The 20795-nt window shown below is 46.3% G+C and overlaps 1 protein-coding gene across 5 annotated transcripts in view; it reads right to left on the bottom strand.

Annotated features, from left to right (window-relative positions):
• Positions 1-20795, bottom strand: part of SMC3 (structural maintenance of chromosomes 3) — a 573351-nt gene that overhangs the window by 112009 nt on the left and 440547 nt on the right. For all 5 annotated transcript variants that reach the window (XR_011511201.1, XM_070531360.1, XM_070531363.1 and 2 more), the window contains exon 26: positions 5366-5509. Coding sequence is in view for 4 of the 5 variants with exons in the window: in XM_070531360.1 (XP_070387461.1) it covers positions 5366-5509 (144 nt within the window). In the remaining variant the exon portion in view is untranslated. The remainder of the gene's footprint in view (positions 1-5365; positions 5510-20795) is intronic.

The following is a 20795-nucleotide window of genomic DNA, read 5'->3' as shown; positions in this document are numbered from 1 at the left end:
GGCAGGCGCTGCATTGGTCAGTGGAATAGGGCTCTAGGCGTTTATCTTACTCTTACAGACCGCACATATCTCTGCACGGTTTGCCCCGACGTATATCGCGACGCCGCCTGCCCGTCCAGCGGACAGACCTCCACTCTATAGCACACATGCTCCGGCAGTGCGGGTCGAGATATCCCCAAGTTCAGCAAGGAAGAGTGGGACTCGCGTTTGCGTGGCCCCGCTCTAGACAAGCAAATCCTGGCTGTCCGGCGTGTCCGTGACCGGGCCGGTGGGTTAGACCTAACAGTCCCGAGTGGGCCTAACCGGGTGAGCGACGAGTTCGCATCCTCGCCGGAACTCAAATAAAGTTCTTTCACTCACTTGTCAGCCTTGCCATTCTCGCTGCTGCGTGCATGGAACGCCTTTCGAACATTATTGCCATCGAAATTTGGCATGTTGCCAATGTCGTGCCTCCTAGCTGTACGGGTGCACCTCCCGTGACCATCCCAGCAGGGCAATGCAGATTTTGCGATTTCCGTCGGTAAAATGCGATCGACAGCACCGTGAAGCCTAGAGTAGTGCTGTACTTTCTGACAGGTATGTAATGGCATATGCAGTTACCTCTCCCTTTTTGTCAGTACTGACTCGTACGAATAATCTCGATGAAGACGCAAATGCATGTTTGAGCTAGCGAAACAAATGATCTCTGAGCTTGCGCGACCTGGTTGAGTGAAACGCGAAGTGTTTTTTTTCTCCATCGTATCTGTACGTCCGTCGCTAGAACGCTGTCATTTCGAAACTTCACAGTGCACACTTACAGCTTTATAAATGCTCAGCGAATGCTCGTGATGTCGGCGTAGTTATCTGTCCAAGCTAAGATCACCTGCACTGCCGGGCTGACGTGGTAAACAGCGTGCACTGTGGAAGTAGCTGATAGTGATAGCTAGCAATCGTTGCTAGTTGTGATTTCATCATTCTTGTCAGCACCAAGTACAGTGATATTTACTTGCAGAAGGTTTTTATGTTTGTTTAGCGAATCGGGATGTAGTATGGTATGTAATAAGGCTCATTTTCCTGTGCGGCGCCTTCTGGAGTCGAGTGGCGCGTCTTATTGTGTAACTGACTCTTTTCAGGGGCACCTTCGCTGTCACCCAGACATCTGGACTTCATACTGAGACGTGCACTTATTTATCTTTTTCGGGTGATCGCTTTTTATTGTGAAACAAATGTTATCGCTTAGTGCAGAACACGCCCGCATGTATCGGAAGTTTCTCAAATGTTTTAGATCGTTCTATCCGCCCTCTGTTGTCGCCGAACCTTGAGTAATCTGATTTCATGTATGCGCGACGCCAATGGCGTAGAACTTTCTGGAAGACACGCGGGCACCAGCGATTACTCTCGAACGTTTGATAGCTCATGTATAAAAGCTGACGCGCTTGACCCGCTGATCAGATTTGGACGATCGCCGACTGCACTCGCCGCTATCGTTGTGCTTTAAGTGTAGCTTGTTTTTGTGGGCACAGGTTCGGCCAATAAAAGTTAGCTTCGTCATTCACACTATTGCTACTGTGTTCTTCGGCGTCACTACTACGTGACAATACCAACGCTGTTTGTGTACACACACCAGTATTAAAAATGACGTGGTCGACTGCTATTGTTCGTACCGCGGCGCGTTCTAAAAAGAAGACAGACGCCCCACAAACAGGGAGGTATCACTGATTTTGGTCATTCTGACCATTTTTTGGCATTTTCGTAATGTACACACATTTTATGTGGGTAAATAACAGATCCAACTTGGCATTCTGTTGGCCTGCCCACTGCCTGTCTATGTATATATGCCTAGCACTATGACACACCATAAAGCAAGACATGCAGTAGTGAAACGCGAGTCACCCTAAGAACTACACCTCATGTCCTATTTGAATCATGCGTTTTTGTGTGTACTGATACTGTTTTATTACTTGTTCACTTTACGCCGCAGGTGCAGCGGTTTCAGGCCAAGGAGGTGCTTGTAAAGCATTGCCGAAGCTCTTCTTCCAGCCGTTCGTTACGCTGAAGAAACCTCCGTGTAAAAGCATTCACCAGAGGGCTCGATGGCTAGCTGGCAATTAAAAAAAATTATGGGGTTTTACGTGCCAAAACCACTTTCCGATTACGAGGCACGCCGTAGTGGTGGGCTCCGGAAATTCCGACCCCCGGGGTTCTTTAACGTGCACCTAAATCTAAGTAGATGGGTGTTTTCACATTTCGCCCCCATCGAAATGTGGCCGCCGTGGGCGGGATTCGATCCCGCGACCTCGTGCCCAGCAGCCCAACACCATAGCCACTGAGCAACCACGGCGGGTGGCTAGCTGACGATGACAATATACCATGCGTGTACATGTTGTTTCGGTCTCGTCTCACACGCTGCGTGTTTGGTCGCGAGTCTCGCGTGGCGCGGCTGCCACGGCGCCTGCCAAATTGTTTTTCGTGGTCACCATACGATGGCGCCACAATGCATCGCAAAAGGCCGATTTCTCTATGGCACCATCTTCATCAAAACTTTTCTCTGTAACTCGCTCGTACGCCCAAAACTGGAATATGCATGCTCAGTGTGGAATCCCAATATTGAGTGTTTCATTCAAACTTTGGAATTGGTGCAAAATCACATCGCAAGATGCATACTTCACAAGTACTCTCGTCTATCTTCTAGTGTGTCCACCATCAACGCTACTCTGAACCTTTCTCTTCTTTCCTTACGAAGGAAAGTGTCTCTGTTATGACTCTTCCACAAAATTTATCATCTAAAAGTCCTATGTGAGCAAGAATACATTTCGTCCCACAGAGATCACCTTCATAAAGTAGACGTCCCGTTTTCTCGAACTAACTCATTTTTTTATTCATTCATTCTTAAGACAAGTAATGATTGGAGCCGCCTGCCCACATCAATTGCCGCAATTACCGACACTGTGACTTGTTTAAATCTCCTATTGAAGTTATTGTTTATTTTCAATAATCTGCATTTTGCTGCAACATAGTCAAATGTTGACGTAGTAGTTCTGCGGAAACCCGCAAGGTGGAGAGAAGTAATGAATAAAGGGGAAAATCAGACACCCACCCGTTCGTAGCAATTGCTGCAAAGGAAACCCATACGGGTTCCTTTGCAGCCTCATAGTTGAAGAAAAATTTGTCCTGGTCCGGACCAGGACAAATTTTTCTTCAACTATGAGGCTTTTCTTTCGAGGAACCCGTATGGGTTTCCTTTGCAGCAATTGCTACGAACGGGTGGATATCTGATTTTCACCTTTATTCATAGTCAAGTGTTGTTTCTGTTTTTGTTTTCTGTATTTCTGTGTTAATACATTTATTTTCCATGCATTCCACTCCATTCTGTAATGCCCACGGGCCCCGAAGGTATTTAAATAAATAAATAGATGAATAAATAAATGAAATTTCCTTTTGCTTCATTATTTCATCGAGTGACGGCTCGCCGCGACCATGGAAAATCCTCGGAACCACATACCCATGATAAAGGTTAGATAAGGTGGAAAATAAAATCACGCGAAACAGCATCCACGATCACATGATCAAACCCTGCAATAACCGTTAAACCCATAAGGAATGTGAATGTCACCCGTTACCTCATCTGGTTTTTCCCAAATTGTACAGCACTTTTCATGTAAAATTGGCAACTGGAAACAAGAGTCGTAAGGAGTTGAGAAATTAAGCGATCTACTAAAGGAGAGAGCCAAAGCAACAGCCAAACAGGAAGGAAAAACGAAAATTATCAAATTTACCCTTTGCTTGTGAAACTATTTATGGATCAACATATCTTTATTTAAAAAGGAAGTAGAGAAAGCACCACCAGAAGTAAAGAAGGATTCCATGTGCTTTGAATGACACTTCTACTGTTATCAGTCTAACTGCCTGACGTAGCCACTTCTCTGCTATGCTTATGTGTGTGTTTTTCTAACTTTCTGTGGTGGGCGCAGGTCTAGAACCGCAGCATCCTGCGCTCTACGCAGTTGTATGGGACTGGCGGCCACGCATTATTACGCAACTTCCAAAATAACAATACGAGTCGGTTTTTGGCACTTAACTTGGCAGAGCAATAGACTAGGGATCCAAATGAAGTGTGGTTGTTACGCAAATATATATTTATCTGCATTTCTCCGGAGCTTATTAAAAACAACGCTACTAGTGTCCTTCCTGCGCTTCTTTCCTGCATGAGTCCATTTGATGTAGTTCCTTGTTTGCCAAGCAAAGGAGAGGTCTATCTCAAGGGTGTTTACCTGTGAAATACAACTTATTTCATTTCTATTTTGCGGGTATACGCGTTTTTATGGCGAAGGGTGGCCATTATTCACATTTACACTAGTAAAGATACCCCCCCTCATTTGGACAGAAAGGTTACCCCGCCCCCCCCCCCCTCCCCCTTTAAAAAAAATCCTGGGTATGTGCCTGGACCACACATTTACCTTTAACTGGAAGCTGAGCAATAGTGTTGGCCTACTGTATCACACTTATTTTTCCTGGAAATGTTTTTATATTTTATTTCGTATGCATTTGTGCAATATGAAGAAAATATGAAGCACTTAAAATTCCAGGACAAGTCTTTCGCACCTTGCCTTTAAAGGGTTAAAGAATAAAGACGACCTGTCTTCCCTTAATGCACACCCGGTACTTTCAGGTCACAAACAACTATCAGTGTGACATAACATTCTTGATAGCAAAGTAGCAAGCATAGTGTGTTAAACAAACAAACAAAAAACACATCAGACCCTAAAGGGCCTGAGCTCTGGCAACATGTGTTGACCGCAGCTCCTACTGGCACAGCCTTGATGAACTGGCACAGCATTTCAGCCACTGAGTTAGCAAGACTGGAGGGTAGGCAACATCATTTCAAATTAGTCATGATTTGTTTATATGCCCAATCGCCATTACAAGCTGAAAAAAGAAAAACTCCCTTTTATTAAAACAATACATGGCAAAAGCTAACAAAATACTGTGGGCTACCAGTATGGATCACCAACATGACCACAGATCAGTCCCACTTGAGCTCTCAAATGGTTTACAAAAGACTGTGTTTTGTGTTTTTAAAGTTCTCATGTTCGATGCCCTTCAAACATCACAAATCAGTATGTGGTTATAATAATACTTATAATCCACTTTTGCGTACTTCATGCCCAAATTTGTGGTATTTAAATGTAGGGACCACGCACACAATAAGCCTCACCAAAACTGAGCAATCCTACGCAGTGAACCGACTTGGCATGCGTTACCAAACCTGCACTGGCTTTGCACAGACATCACTCACAAATGCCAACTGAACACAACTTCTATGCTCAATCGAACAGGCATAAGCTGATCCTTTCATTCTTACAAAACCACAGCAGAAAATACGTACACTGTGTCCACGGTCAAGCTCTTCCTTGCGCTTTGCCAGCTTTTCCTTCTGGTCCGAAAAATTGATGAACTGGTCCAAGGCTTTCTTGTTGACATGGCTGTATTTCTTGAGCTCATGATTACATTGCTCAAGCTTCTTGAACAACTGTAACAAATTAACATTTTCAATTTTCACATGTTGAAGGGAGCACTGCAATAGGGAAGGAGCCACACATAGTAAAACCATTCAAGTACTCCGATACAATCACCTAGCCAGGCACAACACTAACAGATGAAGAAGCCAAAGAGCATGGTCAAAGAGGGCCAAGCAGGTGCACTTTCAAAGGCTGGCTTGGCAGCTTTCATGTCTCCACACAGGATAGGCTTACTTTACATCATCACTACATGGTGCCTTACAGCAGAAATGTGGATTTCAGGGGGCTAAGTCCAACTTGGGTTTGACAATACTTATAATCCACTTCTGTTTTAAGATATCTTGCAAAATCTGGAACTGTCTAGCAGATTTACTTTTTTTTAAATCTTTGATCTTGGTTGCATGCTTTATTACCGGATCAAATTAAAGCAACGTGGACGGATTCACAGGTTTTAAGGATAAACATATTTTCTGTGGTATGTGAAAGCTCTTTTTTGAAATGACACCCCTAGGTGTAAAAAAACTATTCCTTCTGGAAGCATATCTTAAAATATTTTCACATGTGAATACATTTGTTGTTTTGCAGAGCTGTTTTTGTCCATCTGAAAAGCCCCCTAATGGTTCTATAAGGCTTTACTATTTGGACTACAAATTATCCATGGCACTGCATACCCTCAGGCACCAATATGACATCACATTGGCATCTAATAAATAACAAAGCTGTCACTGCTCATTCATGCTGTTTGCCACCTACCAACAAAAGCAGTCGCATACCTGGCTATGATTCTATATTCACTTGGTTAAAAATGAGGCCTTTGAAGTTACGGCTGCTGCAAAAATCAACACCACGGTGTATGTCGTGACAGCTAAAACATCCTGCAATACAGTTCTTCATCAAAGATTAATCACTGCAGCATATGCCAGGGAGGATCAGGGAGGATAAAATGCTCATGCTTTCCTTGCAATATCTGAAATTGCCTTGCAGATTTACTTTTTTTTTTTATCTCTGACCTTGGTTGCATTCTTTAGTATCAGGTCAAATTAAAGCAACACCGACAGATTCACGAAACATTTGCCGCATTTGAACAATGAGAGAAGTGCAATGAACCTTCAGCCAAATGGTTAATTCTATTATATTTGAGCAGTTACAACATGCTGATTCTATGGACATTTCCAAGTGAACTTTGCGACAACAGATGGTGACCATGCAGCCCTGAAGTCCCAATGCGGGTGTGTGCATGGCACTAAATGCAATGAAAAGGTGTTGATCATTACTGCCTACTAATGAGTGTGGTGATGCTAACTACGCCATTTCATTTACGTTGGATGCCAGCCACACCCACTTTGCTTTGCACATTTGCAATGCACACTTTGGCTATCTGAACTAACCAGTTTGCGGCGAAATACACCTGAATAAACTATAGTTTAAAGGGCCCCTCACCAGGTCTGGCCATTTTGAGCTGACAAGCGCAGAGCATACAATGCGTGCCAAATATTGTATCTGCAGAGTATTACATTACTACAAACCTCAGAAACATCTGAAATTTTCAAACCGAACGCCGTTTTCCCTTTCCCTCGTGGCGACCGTGCTCCAAGCCAGACGGTGACGTCCTCGTGTTCCTGCGCCTATGTGGTCGCGTCCGCAGTGTGACGTCGCTCGTAGTGACACGTGACTTCGATAATTATTCAAGGCACCAACTGTTATTTGTGTGATCTGCTGCTTGAATTGACGAATGGAAGTTTAGAGAAATAATGAAACACACAAATGGAATGTCTGCGTATTTGTTGTTTTACTTTGCACCGAAGCAAGAGAGATGTACTTTTGCTTAGTCTGCTTGTTCCCACGGTCGTGAAGTCACGTGCGTAGGTACCAAAACTATGCCATTTTCTACCGTATTCCAGCGCGTGATCATGCTCTGCGATCCACTTGTTCTGCCTCAGTATCCGTGTAGCACTGAATTATACCGTTAGTCATGCGACCTTGTGCACTGCACGCAAATTCGTGCGCTGCGCGAAAACAGACAATCACAATAACAAAAAAAGGGGGGGAGGGGGGCAAGGAGAAAATGAAGGCGGGACCCATGACGTATACATCCCGCAATCCTTGAGGTTCGGTATGGCAGAACGCAGGGAAGAAATTTCGCTTGCAGAGGCTAGACGGGGCAAGTGGAGAGAGTGTCTCACTATGCCGTGGAGCTCGCCTAATGAAATCACGGGTTCGCAGCACTAAAATATTTCTATCTTGGCTATTAATGAGCCGATACGAAAAACTTCTGTGGCAGAACGCTCCCTAGAGGACACGTAGCAACGTCCAGCGTATAACCAAAATTTGCTATGGGGCCTGGTGAGGGGTCCTTTAATGGCATTACATAATGCATACACTTGGTAGGACCAGAGGGCGACTCAGTATTACACGCTTTTCCCAAATTCGCAAGGGTTGAATTATCGAGGTTTTATTGTATGTGTCTGAAACGCGTAGTATTTTTTTTTTCTTACTTTAGCAGAGCAGAGTGTCACTGGCACAATAAATTACCAAGTTGTTCACTGTAGTTAAGCAATAGAGAAGGCACGCTTACATATAAGCGTCATTCCATGCCAAGTGTCCCATATGTGTTGCTTGACCATCTCAGATAAAAAAAAAAAGCAGAAAGTTGGGCAAGTTGGTTGTGATTCATTTTTAAAGAACTTCTTTAGTGCAAGGAAAGACAGAAAAGCACACACTAACAATGTTGTCTACGTGTGCTGCTCTGTCGTCTGTTTTTCCTTAACACTGAAAATAGTTGATTCGGGTTTAAAGGCGCAAAAGCGAAAGGCCATGCTGTGCCAGTCACAAGACAGTTCAAAATCCAATGTGAAGGCAGTCAAAGCTGCGTTACCTTATAGACGACGTAAATAACCAGTTTCATCCAAAAAGTTTAACAAGGCAGTGAGTAGCACTAGCGGGTCATCTCCAAATATCAAGGAAGGGTGTACTGGTATGCGTGACGCAAATAGTGTAAAACTTTGTAGAAGACACGCGGGTCCAAGTGATTACTCTGAAACATTCGACGACTAATGTATAAAAGCCGACGAGCTTGACCCACTGATCAGATTCCCGACGATCGCCAACTGCATTCGCCACTATCATTGTGCTTTAAGTGTAACTTGCTTTTGAGGGCACAAGTTCGCCCAATAAAGATTTAGCTTCACCATTTAAAGTTTTGCTACTGTGTTCCTGCCTGTTGCTACCACGTGACATCTGGTGGAGATGCTAGTGCGTTCATATACTGAACGCCACCGCAAAGCCGCGATCCAAGCCCAAACCCGATGACAGCACCAACGACGCCAAGGATCAGCGAGCTAACCGTAAGCAGCAAGGACTGCTACTGAATATGGACCTCTTCACTAGAAGACCAGAGGAATCAAGCCCAAGTCAGCAACCCCAATGGCTGCCCCAGCATCCCCCTTTCTGCTGCAACAACCTCGGGACCCACCAACCTTCCATGGATCATTGTCTGAAGACCCAGAAACCTGGCTGGAGACGTATTATCTAATCACAACTTTCCACAACTGGGACTTCGACGACAAGCTGCGGCATGTATACTTCGCCTTAGAAGATGCTGCCAGAATGTGGTTTGAGAAGCGGGAGTCGACCCTGACAATGTGAGACCTGTTCCGTAGCGGCTTCCTGCAGACCATTACGAACTTTATGCACAAGGAAAGGGACGAAGCTATGCTAGAAGCCGAGTAAAATTACCCAACGAAAACATAGCGATCTTCACTGAGGAGATGATGCACCTGTTTCACCACGTCGACCCCGAAATGTCTGAGGAGAAAAAGCTTCGCCTACTCATGCGTGGCGTCAAGCCAGAACTTTTCACCGAAATGATACAAAATCCACCGAAAACCGTCGAAGAGTTTCCTCACGAGGCCACAAGCATCAAGAAAACTTTGGAAATGCAGAATCGGCAATTGAACCGCCACGCAAGCCCAGCAAACTACACCGAAATTCAATCACTGGGCCCCGACAACCTACGCGAAACCATCAGAGCGGTCGTGAGAGAGGAATGTCAGAGAATGTTCCCAAGATCCCAGCCTCAGGTTGCCTCCATCGCTGACGTCATCAGAAAAGAAATCAAGCGGTAACTGGAACTTCCCGAAGGCCAGCCTAAATCACCACAGGCCCAGCCTGAAGCGACGACCAATGCCGCCTTCGCTTGCAATCAATACTCCGTGCCCGTGCCAGAGCGCTATAACACTGCAGTTTCGGCGTCCGCCGCCACCACCAGCTCGCCCACCTGTCTTCCAACGAAACTACCTTAGGAAGACAGACATCTGGCGCGCTCCTGACGACAGCCCGCTCTGTTACCACTGCGGAGAAGCGGGTCACATCTACCGCCGATGCCCATACCGGGAGATGGGACTGCAAGTGTTCGCCGTTAACGCTCCACAACCCCAGTTTGGCGAATGACCTCGCAATATTGCCGACAACCTTGCTGCCACTAAGTGGAGCCCTCGATGACCGTCCCGTTCGCCATCACCAGGTGCCTGTCACCTGTCGCCGCAGCACTGACCATACATTGGTCCAGCCCGGGGCCGGTCTGCAAGCTCATATCTGGAAAACAAAAAGCAGCAAGCGATGGAGGTGCGGTAGCTGTTTGTCGAACTGATGAAGATCTTCTGCCGCCACTGAAGACGCCAAAAAGTCTTTCTTGACAATATATCAACGAGACGCCGCCATCCCAACGAAGCCTGGAAGCAAAGAATATGCCGACGAAAAACGACTTGACGAAGCGACGTTTCAGCTTCAGATCAACAAGAAGCAGCCATGATCCGACGCCAAGACCTAACTGCAACGCAATACAAACAACTACCGATTTCGACGTGCTTCTCGATGGCCACGCAGTCATCGCCTTAGTGGACACAGGAGCTGATTACTCCGTTATGAGTGGACCCCTTGCTGCCCAGTTCAAGAAAGTGAAGACTGCATGGGAAGGCCCTCAAATTCGGACAGCTGGGAGACACTTGATAACACCAATTGGAATCTGCATGGCCAGAATTACCGTTAATGACCGCACATACCCTGCCACCTTCATTATCCTTCAACGGTGCTCACGATACGTAATTCTCAGCATGGACGTTCTGAACCAACACGGTGCAATCACCTGAAGTCGAAGTCGATAATGCTACCCAAAGACTAAGCGATACCACCAGAAAACTCTCGTAGATAGTTGCCATGCCTTCAGTGTGCTCCAAAATCAAGTCAGCATCCCGACCAGCTCCAGCATTGTCATTTCCATCGGCACCAAAACACCTGCCAACGTAGAAGGCCTCATCGAGGGTAACCAACATTTGCTGCTCGACCGTGAAATTTCCGTTCCAAGAGGGATCGCTCGACTGCACGGAGGAAAATTGAAAGTGTTGGTGACGAACTTCAGCCAGGAGTTCAAACACATCAACAAGGGCACGCCGATCGCATACATCGAGGAAATACTGGAAATCCACAATGCGTTTGTTCTTGTGGATTCTGGCGCATCTACCCCGATGACCGCAGTTCCCGAACCAGACTTTAACATAAATCCAAGTCCATGATTAAGCAGCGACAGCTCAGAAGTCTGCTCCGACAATACAATGACTGGTTTTCGACGTCATTGCGGATTCAACAGACATCAGTCGCAAAGCATCACATAATCACTGAAATGTGTGCTCGACCACTCTGCCAGAGATCTTACCGAGCTTCGGCAGGAGAATGTGAAGCTATAAGACAACAAGTCGACGAAATACTGCACGACGACACCATCCGACCGTCGAAAAGCCCGTGGGCATCCCCTGTTGCCTTGGCGAATGAAAAGGACGGACCCTTACGTTTCTTCGTCGATTATCGTCAACAGAACAAGACCACAAAGAAAGATGTATACCCCCTACGACGGATAGACAACACATTGGATCGGCTCTGCAACGCTAAATACTTATCGATGGAGCTCAAGCCTGGCTACTGGCAAATAGAAGTCAACGAGAGATTGCGAAAAGATCGCCTTCATCACGCCAGATGGCCTCTACGAGTTCAAGGTCATGCCATTCGGACTGTGCTCGGCCCCTGCAACGTTCCATCGCGTCACGGACACGGTGTTAGCAGGATTGAAGTGACAGGCCTGTCTTGTTTACTTGGAGGACGTCGTCGTCCTTGCTGGGAATTTCGATAATACCCTTAGGTGGCTTGCGACAGTGCTAGAGGCCATCAAGTCCTCAGGGCTCACTCTGAAACCGGAAAAATGCCGCTTCGCTTACGATGAGCTTCTATTCCTGGGCCACGTCATCAGCAAATCTGGAGTCTGCCCCGACCCCCAGAAGACAGCCGACATCGCAAAGTTCCAGCAGCCCATCGACAAGAAGGCATTGCGTAAATTCCTTGGCATGTGTGCCTACTACAGGCGCTTTGTCAAGGACTTTTCACGCATCGCTGAGCCGCTAACGCATCTAACCAAATCTGATGTCGAGTTCAAATGGCAAACGGCGCAGGCCAACGCATTTCAAGGACTGAAACGACGCATGCAATCGCTGCCGGTACTTGCGTACTTCGACAAGGACGCCGATAGAGAAATACACACTGACACCAGTAGCCTACGCCTCGGTGCCGTCCTAGTTCACAGAACGCATGATAGCTTGAACGCATGATAGTTTATGCTGGCAGGTCGTTGTCAAAAGCAGAAGGCCATTATTCTACAACTGAAAAGTAATGCCTTGACATCGTTTAGGCTACAGCTAAATTTCACCCTTACCTATATGGCAGGCCATTCAATGTTGTCGGCGACCACGACGCGTTGTGCTGGCTAGTGTAATTAAAGGCCCCTTTAGGATGGCTGGCACAGTGGAGCCTAAGACTGCAAGAATATGACATCACTGTAACCTACAAGTCTGAACGAAAACGCTCTGATGTTGATTGCCTATCACGGGCCCCCATTGATCCGCCACCACAATATGACGAGGATGACGACGCCTTCCTTGGAATAATAAGCGCAGAAAACTTCGCTGAACAGCAATGAGCAGAACTGGAGCTGAAAACCCTCGTCTATTATTTGGAAGGGCACACCTACGTTGTCCATAGGGCATTCAAACGAGGATTGTCTTCATTCTCGCTTCAAAACAACCTACCCGTAAAGAAGAACTTCTCGCCGGCTACCTTCGTGTTGTTCACTCAGCGTTGCATCCACAAGTACTGCACAGCCTACATGACGGTCCGACCGCTGGACCCCTGGGATTCTTCCGGACACTATCGAGGATGCTGGAAAAGTATTACTGGCCACGCCTGACCGCCGACATTCCCCGTTACGTCAAGACATGCCGAGACTGTCAGCTACGCAAGACACCACCGACAAGGCCAGTAGGATTACTACAGCCGATCGAGCCTCCTTGCCGACCATTTCAGCAGACCAGGATGGATTTGTTGGGACCGTTTCCAGCGTCAACATCCGGAAATAAGTGGATCGTCATGGCGACGGACTATCTCACCCGCTTCGCTGAAATAAAGCTCTACCGAAAGGCAGCGCAGCCGAAGTGGTGAAATTTTTCGTCGAAAACATTCTGCGACGACATGGTGCCCCAGAAGTCCTCATCACCGACAGAGGAACAGCGTTTACAGCAGAGCTCAGCCAAGCCATTCTGCAGTACAGCCATACAAGCCACAGGAGGACAACTGCCTACCACCCGCAGACGAATGGTCTCACGGAGTGCCTGAATAAGACCCTCGCCGACATGCTAACAATGTACATCAATGTCGAACACAAGACCTGCGATGCCATCCTGCCATACGTAACCTTCGTTTACAACAGGGCAGTGTAAGACACAACACTGATCATGCTGTGCAAGCTGGCTTACCTCAGGAACCTGACGACAACTTTCGATGCCATGCTGCCGCACATCACCTATGAAGAGAATCTTGACCTACCTACAGCGCGCCGAAGAAGCCAGATAGCATGCCCACTTACGGATCTAGAACCAGCAGAGGACCGACAGCCAACACTACAACCTTCGATGACATTACGTCGAGTACCAGCCGGGCAGCCGTGTTTGGGTTTGGACCCCGATACGCCGACAAGGACTCAGTGAGAAACTATTGCGACGCTATTTCTGACCCTACAAGGTCATCCGACATATTGGCGCACTGGACTATGAGGTCGTGCCAGACGGCATTTCGCGCACACAGCGCCGCCGCACACGATCTGAAGTGGTCCACGTGGTGCGTTTTAAACCGTTTTACGCGCACTGACGAATTTTCTTATTTTGTTGTTTCTTTGCTACGGGTATTCTTGTTTATTACTTTCGTCTGTTTGCAGCATCGGGTTGATGCTTTTTAAGAGGAGGGTATTGACACGTGTACTTGTTCATCTTTATTGGGCAACCACGTTTCACTGCCTAACAAATGTTATCGCACAGCGCAGGATGCGCCTGCACGTGTCCGAAGTTTCTGGAATGTTATCGATGGTTCCATCTGCTGTCTGTGACTGAACCTTGTGTAATCTGATTGCATGTATGCGCGACGTGAATAATGTAGAACTTTGTGGAAGACACACGGGTCCTAGTGATTACTCTAGCACATTCGACGACTGATGTATAAAAGCCAATGTGCTTGACTCGCTGATCAGATTTCGATGACCGTGGATCGCGTTCGCGGCTATTGATCTCCTTTGAGTGTAACTTGCTTTTGTGGCACAAATTCACCCAATAAAATGCTAGGTTCGCCATTCACCATTTTGCTTTCTTCCCCGTCCTTACCACGTGACAATATCTATTTACTAGATACACCAGTTTTTCCCTAAAAAGCCATCAATTTTCATAGACTATTCGGTGAAAGAACGTTGTAAGGAATGAAATGAGAAGATTTGCAAATCACACTTTATAGTGTTGTAGCCTGCTCTTTTATAATCAAGTATTTGCCCAGGTGTTAGATGACGTATGCATGAAGGTGTGTGAACTGTGAACTCCAATAATGAGCGGTCACTGAACCCATCGGTAATTGTAATGGCACCAACCCTCTCATGTGCAGATGTTAAGACTACATCTATAACGTATTGTAGGGAAAAGGCACAATCACAAAGAGGACATACAGACACACGTCACAGGCACTGTGATGACTGTGACATGTGTGGCTTCTTTGTGAATGTGGATTCGCATTACAATATGTCATTAACCAAACACCAACTAGCCCAACAGTAAGTTCTTCTGCAGAATACATCTAAACGTTAGTAACACGAGTTGGTTCGACAACTAATTGCTTAAAGGAATGATGATATGTTTAATGCCGCAAGGGCCAACTCTGGTCAAAAAGCGCCATGAAAATGATGACTTTTTAATTGCACAATGTAGTGCAAAGTGTAGATGGAACACAGCTGCATTTGGGCCTAAAATATAGTCACCTGTAGAGCGCATAAGATATAAATACAGTCGAACCTCGATATAACAAAGTCCAATTTGCAGCCGAAAATCTTGTTAAATAGCGAGTTTCGTTAAGTCGAGGTTCGCATGTTTCAGCAGTTCAAATAAAGATGCAGGTTCTTGGAACACTTCTGGTTCATGGCACCTTGTAGATAGCAAAATTGCAAAGATAACCAATAATCCCCGGAACTAATAACAACCAAGAGCGTGATGCCCGATAGCGAGCGGGTACGAACACATTTTTCTCCTTTACGCGTGCGGTGAAGAGCAGGTCTGCAGCAAGCGCTGCGCCTAGTGCTCATAGCTGCCACTAGATGTGGCCATCAGTGCCATCATCATCATGATTTGTCGTCACTAAAAAAAAAAAAAAAAATCCTTTCACAAGGACATGGCAACCCGTGGCGCAAAGAAAAAAAAATATGCGCATACCAGAGCTATCAACTTGAACATTCTCAGTTAAGCTCAGTTAACATTGCTCAGTTAAGCAATGACGACGTTGATTCATGAACGGTGGAATATTTAATTTAACTTCCCACAGAGCAATTCTATGCAACTCAGGTGGAAGCGAAGAACTCCGTCAGCTTCATCTGCCACTTTTTAATAAGCGTCGGGGTTTTAAGGCGCTCGCAGGTTGACAGGGCTGCCAAGGCTTGCTCTTGGAGTGCGCGCCCGCATACGTGCGTAAGAGATCCAGCACATCCATGGCCTGCTTCGGTGAAGCTATGCTGCTTGCCGCCTGGAGTTATTCGTCTGAGTCGTTGTCTTGCATTTCTGTATCTGTGACGCTCTGGATTACTGCGTCATCGTCCAGCTCTTCAGTTGTCACAGTGCAAGCATCGCTGAAGACAAAGTCCTCGAGTGTCACGTCACTTCGAGCACCTCCCTGATCGCAAAGCAGCTGCCACCAGTCAACGACATCTGTTGTGTACGCCATACTTTCGTCACTGTCATTGTACTCATGGCAGAGCAGGGCCTTACGTCAGATTTACATTATGGCATGAATAACAGCAAAATTATTGATTGCATCTTTCTCGACTATGCAAAAGCCTTTGACAGAGTTGCTCACTGTCGTCTAATAGCTAAATTACCTGCTCTTAGGATTGACTCATTAACATTATCTTAGCTTCGCAGTTTCTTATCTAATCGGCACCAGTTCGTATCTGTGAATAACTTTAGCTCCTCCCAGTCTGTTGTAACGTCAGGTGTACCCCAGGGTAGTGTGCTAGGCCCTCTTCTTTTCTTAATTTTTATAAATTATTTACCGAGTAACATTTCATCCTGCATACGACTGTTTGCGGATGATTGCGTCATTTACAGAACAATTAACTGTCATGATGATCACCTAACTTTGCAAAATGACCTTCACCTAGTTAATCAGTGGTGCGACCGTTGGCAAATGACACTTAACACATCTTAGTGGTGCGTTCTTTCCTTCACTCGTACGAAATCATATCCTAAGTTTCCTTACAAAATCTGCTCGTCGGAAGTTCGCCGTGACTCTACTTACAGATATCTTGGTGTTTATTTTTGTACTAACCTAGCCTGGAGCTTTCACATAGAGAAGATATGCGCTAAAGCTAACAGAACTTTAGGGTTTTTACATCGTCATCTGCACCTCTTGCCATCTACCATCCATCAACAAACCTACCAAACTTTTGCACGCCCTCAACTTGAATATGCTTCATCGATCTGGTCTCCTCATCAAAAATACCTAATAGATAAATTGGAATCCATCCAAAATCGTGCTGCCCGCTTTATAACTTCTAACTACAGTCGTCAATCTGGCATTACCCAAATTAATCGTGATATTCCCCTGCCGGACTTGGATTCCCACCGCTCTGTTGCTGTCCTACACCTCTTTCATAAATACTACTAACTCATGGTCCAGCCGCTTGTCACTTGAAACACTTTCTCACACATCTACTCGACTGCACAATCATCTCAGTTTCAGGCGCATTTTTGGCCGCACACAATCATTCAATAACTCTGCATTACCGCGCGCCATCGCACTATGGAATTGCCTTCCAAATAATATTGTCTCAATAAAAGATCCTGCCAAATTTCGTGAAGATTTGGAACTTCACATGTTCGCTTGACTTTGTTGTACAACTTTGTATTGTATTTGCCTTTGTATTGTTTTAGGACTTTGTTTTCCATTGTATTTCCTTCAATTTGTATATATTTTTTTCCAATGTTTAACAGTGTTCCTTTTTTTTGCAATGTACAAATTTATTTGTTTCTCTTACTATGTAGTTACCTTCTTTGCGTTAAATATTTGTCAGTTTTTTGTAACCCCCCCTACTCAATGCTCCTCCGAGCCTGTAGGGTAAACTGAATAAATAAATAAAAAAGGTCCGGGCTTGTTTCATGACCATGTCGCACTTCACTGGCAGGGACCGATCACGCATTTCAGCGACGTACACCGCAAGCTTAGCCTACAGCTCCAGAAAGTGTCTGGACTTCGGCATGTGGGAAATTCATCACTTGCCGTCACAGGTGAAAATTTCGCTTCGCTGCAGTCGCCACTCTCGCACCACCCGTTTGTGATTTTTTTTTCTTCGGTGTAAAGGATGGCAGCCCTCTTGAACAGTGCTGTGAACGAGTGCCGAACGATTAGTCGGCCTGGAGTACTCATGACGACTGGGGAAGCATAGAAGTACTGTGTAGCTGGCAGTCAAGCGGAACGCATCAAACCAATGCCAATGCCTTTCAACAGAGAAAGAAACCCGCGAACGGTGTCTGCTCTTCCATGAACTACCGATACTCCCCGCAAGCGCCGCCGTTCTGAGGGTGCCGCCGCAAATGGGAACAGCGGCGCTTCTATCAACCATCGACACCCCCCCATGAGTGTTGCATGCACTGTAAAACTCTCAAAAATGTTGAAAAACCCTTCCGAAAAGCGAACAAACACGCGAGATAGCGAAAAGATACGGGTAGGGCCATAGAGCAAACATAAAATTGTAACTACGTTGTAGCTCTCGTTGGTCTCGCTTTTTTGGGGGGGCCATGTTTTGGTTTCCATTGTAAGTCAACCCCCCCAACTTCACTTTCAAAAAAAGTGCTCAACTTACAATCGTGTAAATACGGTAACCAACTGAGAAAACGTGCCCAACGACCGCTGTTCGTAAACTTACTTCCGGTTGGCGCTTTCCCGTTCCAACAGGCCGGTGGCGTCATAGCGTGACGCGTTCTGGAACTTCTGAAGCACTCCGCCTAGCACTACAGGAGCGCTACACTACAGGAGGTCTCTCTTAAAATCTAACATTCTTTTATTTGCTGACGACTGTGTTATTTTTCGCAAAAAAAGAGCTCTTAATGACACTACCCTCTTACAGTCAGGTCTTGATGTTGTTGTTGCCTGGTCCAAAGCATGGTTATTGGAACTTAACACTAGCAAATGTAAAACAATGCATATTTCTCACACTAAGACCTCCACACCACCTTTCTACCTTAACAATGTTCAATTAGAATTAGTCACCTCGCACAAATACTTTGGCATTAATATTACCACTAACTTAACCTGGAACCTTCACACCAAACATATAATTAGCAACACCAACCGCATGTTAGGTTACTTAAGCCGTAACTTCCTCAGAGCACCATCATTGCTTAATCTATTGCTGTACAAAACACTAATCCGTTCCGAACTATAATACGCATGCTCGGTATGGAATCCAAGTCAGGATAAACTTGTAACGGCACCAGAACTGGTTAAAAAAACCTCAATGAAGTCTAATCTTGCCCTCCCATCCCTGTCTGCGCGCCGCCAAATTTCCCGACTAACTCATTTTCATAAGTTGTATTATCGTCCTTTTCTGCGCGACCAACTTAACTCTAGACCACATAACCAATCCCATCGCATCGACCACAGCCACAAAATTGAAATTGATATTTGCAACAGTAAGCATTTCTTTCACTCTTTTTTGCCCAGCACTAGTTGCGACTGGAATCACCTTCCTTCTGTTGCTGTATCTATCAGTGATAACCAAATCTTCAAAAATTTTCTAGCTAACAATGTATAAACAAGGTCTTTGTAATGTTGCTTATTCATGTTATTGTGCTAATATATAATCTATTTTCTTCTAATGATATAGCTAACATTGTAATATGAGTGAATATTGTCACGTGCTGGTGACGTTGAAGAACACAGTAGCAATACTGTGAAAGACAAAACTAACTTTTATTGGGCAAACCTGTGCCCACAAAAACAGGCTACACTTATAGCACAATGATAGCAGCGAACATGGTCGGCGATCGTCAAAAATCTGATCAGCGGGTTAAGCACGTCCGCCTTTATACATCAGTTGTCGAATGTTCCAGAGAAATCGCTGGGACTCGCGTGCCCTCCACAAAGTTCTACATCATTCGCGTTGCGCACACATACGATCAGATCACACAAGGCTCGGTAAGAGACAGCGGATGGAAGCATCGACAACATTCCAGAAGCCTCCGACACGTGCAGGCGCATCCTGCGCTGTACGATAACATTTGTTAGGCGGTGAAACGTGGTTGCCCAATAAAGATGAACAAGTACATGTGTCAATACCCCCCTCTTAAAAAGCATCGACCCGATGCTGCAAACAGATGAAAGTAATAATAAACAAGAATACCCGTAGCAAAGAAACAACAAAATAAGAAAATTCGTCAGCGCGCGTAAAATGGTTTAAAACGCACCACGTGGACCACTTCAGATCGTGCGCAGCGGCGCTGTGTATGCGAAATGCCGTCTGGCACGACCTCATAGTCCAGTGCGCCAATACGTCGGATGACCTTGTAGGGTCTGAAATACCGTCGCAGTAGTTTCTCACTGAGTCCTTGTCGGCGTATCGGGGTCCAAACCCAAACACGGTCGCCGGGCTGGTACTCGACGAAGCGTCGTTGGAGGTTGTAGTGTTGGCTGTCGGTCCTCTGTTGGTTCTTGATCCGTAGGCGGGCAAGCTGTCGGGCTTCTTCAGTGCGCTGGAGATAGGTAGCGACGTCAACATTCTCTTCGTCGGTGACATGCGGCAGCTTGGCGTCGAGCGTCGTCGTCGGGTTCCTGTCATAAACTAACTTGAACAGCTTGATCGGTGTTGTTTCTTGCACCGCCGTGTTGTAAGCGAAGGTTACATATGGCAGGACCACGTCCCACGTCTTATGCTTGACGTCGACGTACATTGCTAGCATGTCGGCGAGGGTCTTGTTCAGCCGCTACGTGAGACCATTCGTCTGCGGGTGGTAGGCAGTTGTCCTCCTGTGACTTGTCTGGCTATACTGCAGAATGGCTTAGGTGAGCTCTGCTGTAAAAGCCGTTCCTCTGTCGGTGATGAGAACTTCTGGGGCACCATGTCGCAGCAGGATGATCCCGACGAAAAAATATGGCCACGTCGGCTACGCTGCCTTTTGGTAGAGTTTCAGCAAAGCGGGTGAGATAGTCCGTCCCTACGACGATCCACTTATTCCCGGATGTTTACGTCGGAAACGGCCCTAACAAATCCATCCCAATCTGCTGGAACGGTCGGCGAGGAGGTTCGATCGGCTGTAGTAATCCTGCTGGCCTTGTTGGTGGTGTCTTGCGTCGCTGACTGTCTGGCATGTCTTGACGTAACGGGCGATGTCGGCGGTCAGACGTGGCCAGTAATACCTTTCCTGTATCCTCGACAGCGTCCGGGAGAATCCGAGGTGCCCAGCGGTTGGATCGTCGTGTAGGGCGTGCAGTACTTCTGGGTGGAGCACTGACGGTACAACAAGAAGGTAGCTGGCGCGGACTGGTGAGAACTTCTTCACGAGCAGGTTGTTTTGTAGCGCGAACGAAGACAACCCACGCTTAAATGCCCTAGGGACAACGTCAGTGTTTCCTTCCAAATACTCGACGAGGCCTTTTAGCTCCGGGTCTGCTCGTTGCTGT

The sequence above is a fragment of the Dermacentor albipictus genome, chromosome 1 (genome assembly GCF_038994185.2).
Source record: "Dermacentor albipictus isolate Rhodes 1998 colony chromosome 1, USDA_Dalb.pri_finalv2, whole genome shotgun sequence".
Taxonomy (NCBI): domain Eukaryota; kingdom Metazoa; phylum Arthropoda; class Arachnida; order Ixodida; family Ixodidae; genus Dermacentor; species Dermacentor albipictus.
This window is presented reverse-complemented; position numbering and strand designations above follow the sequence as displayed.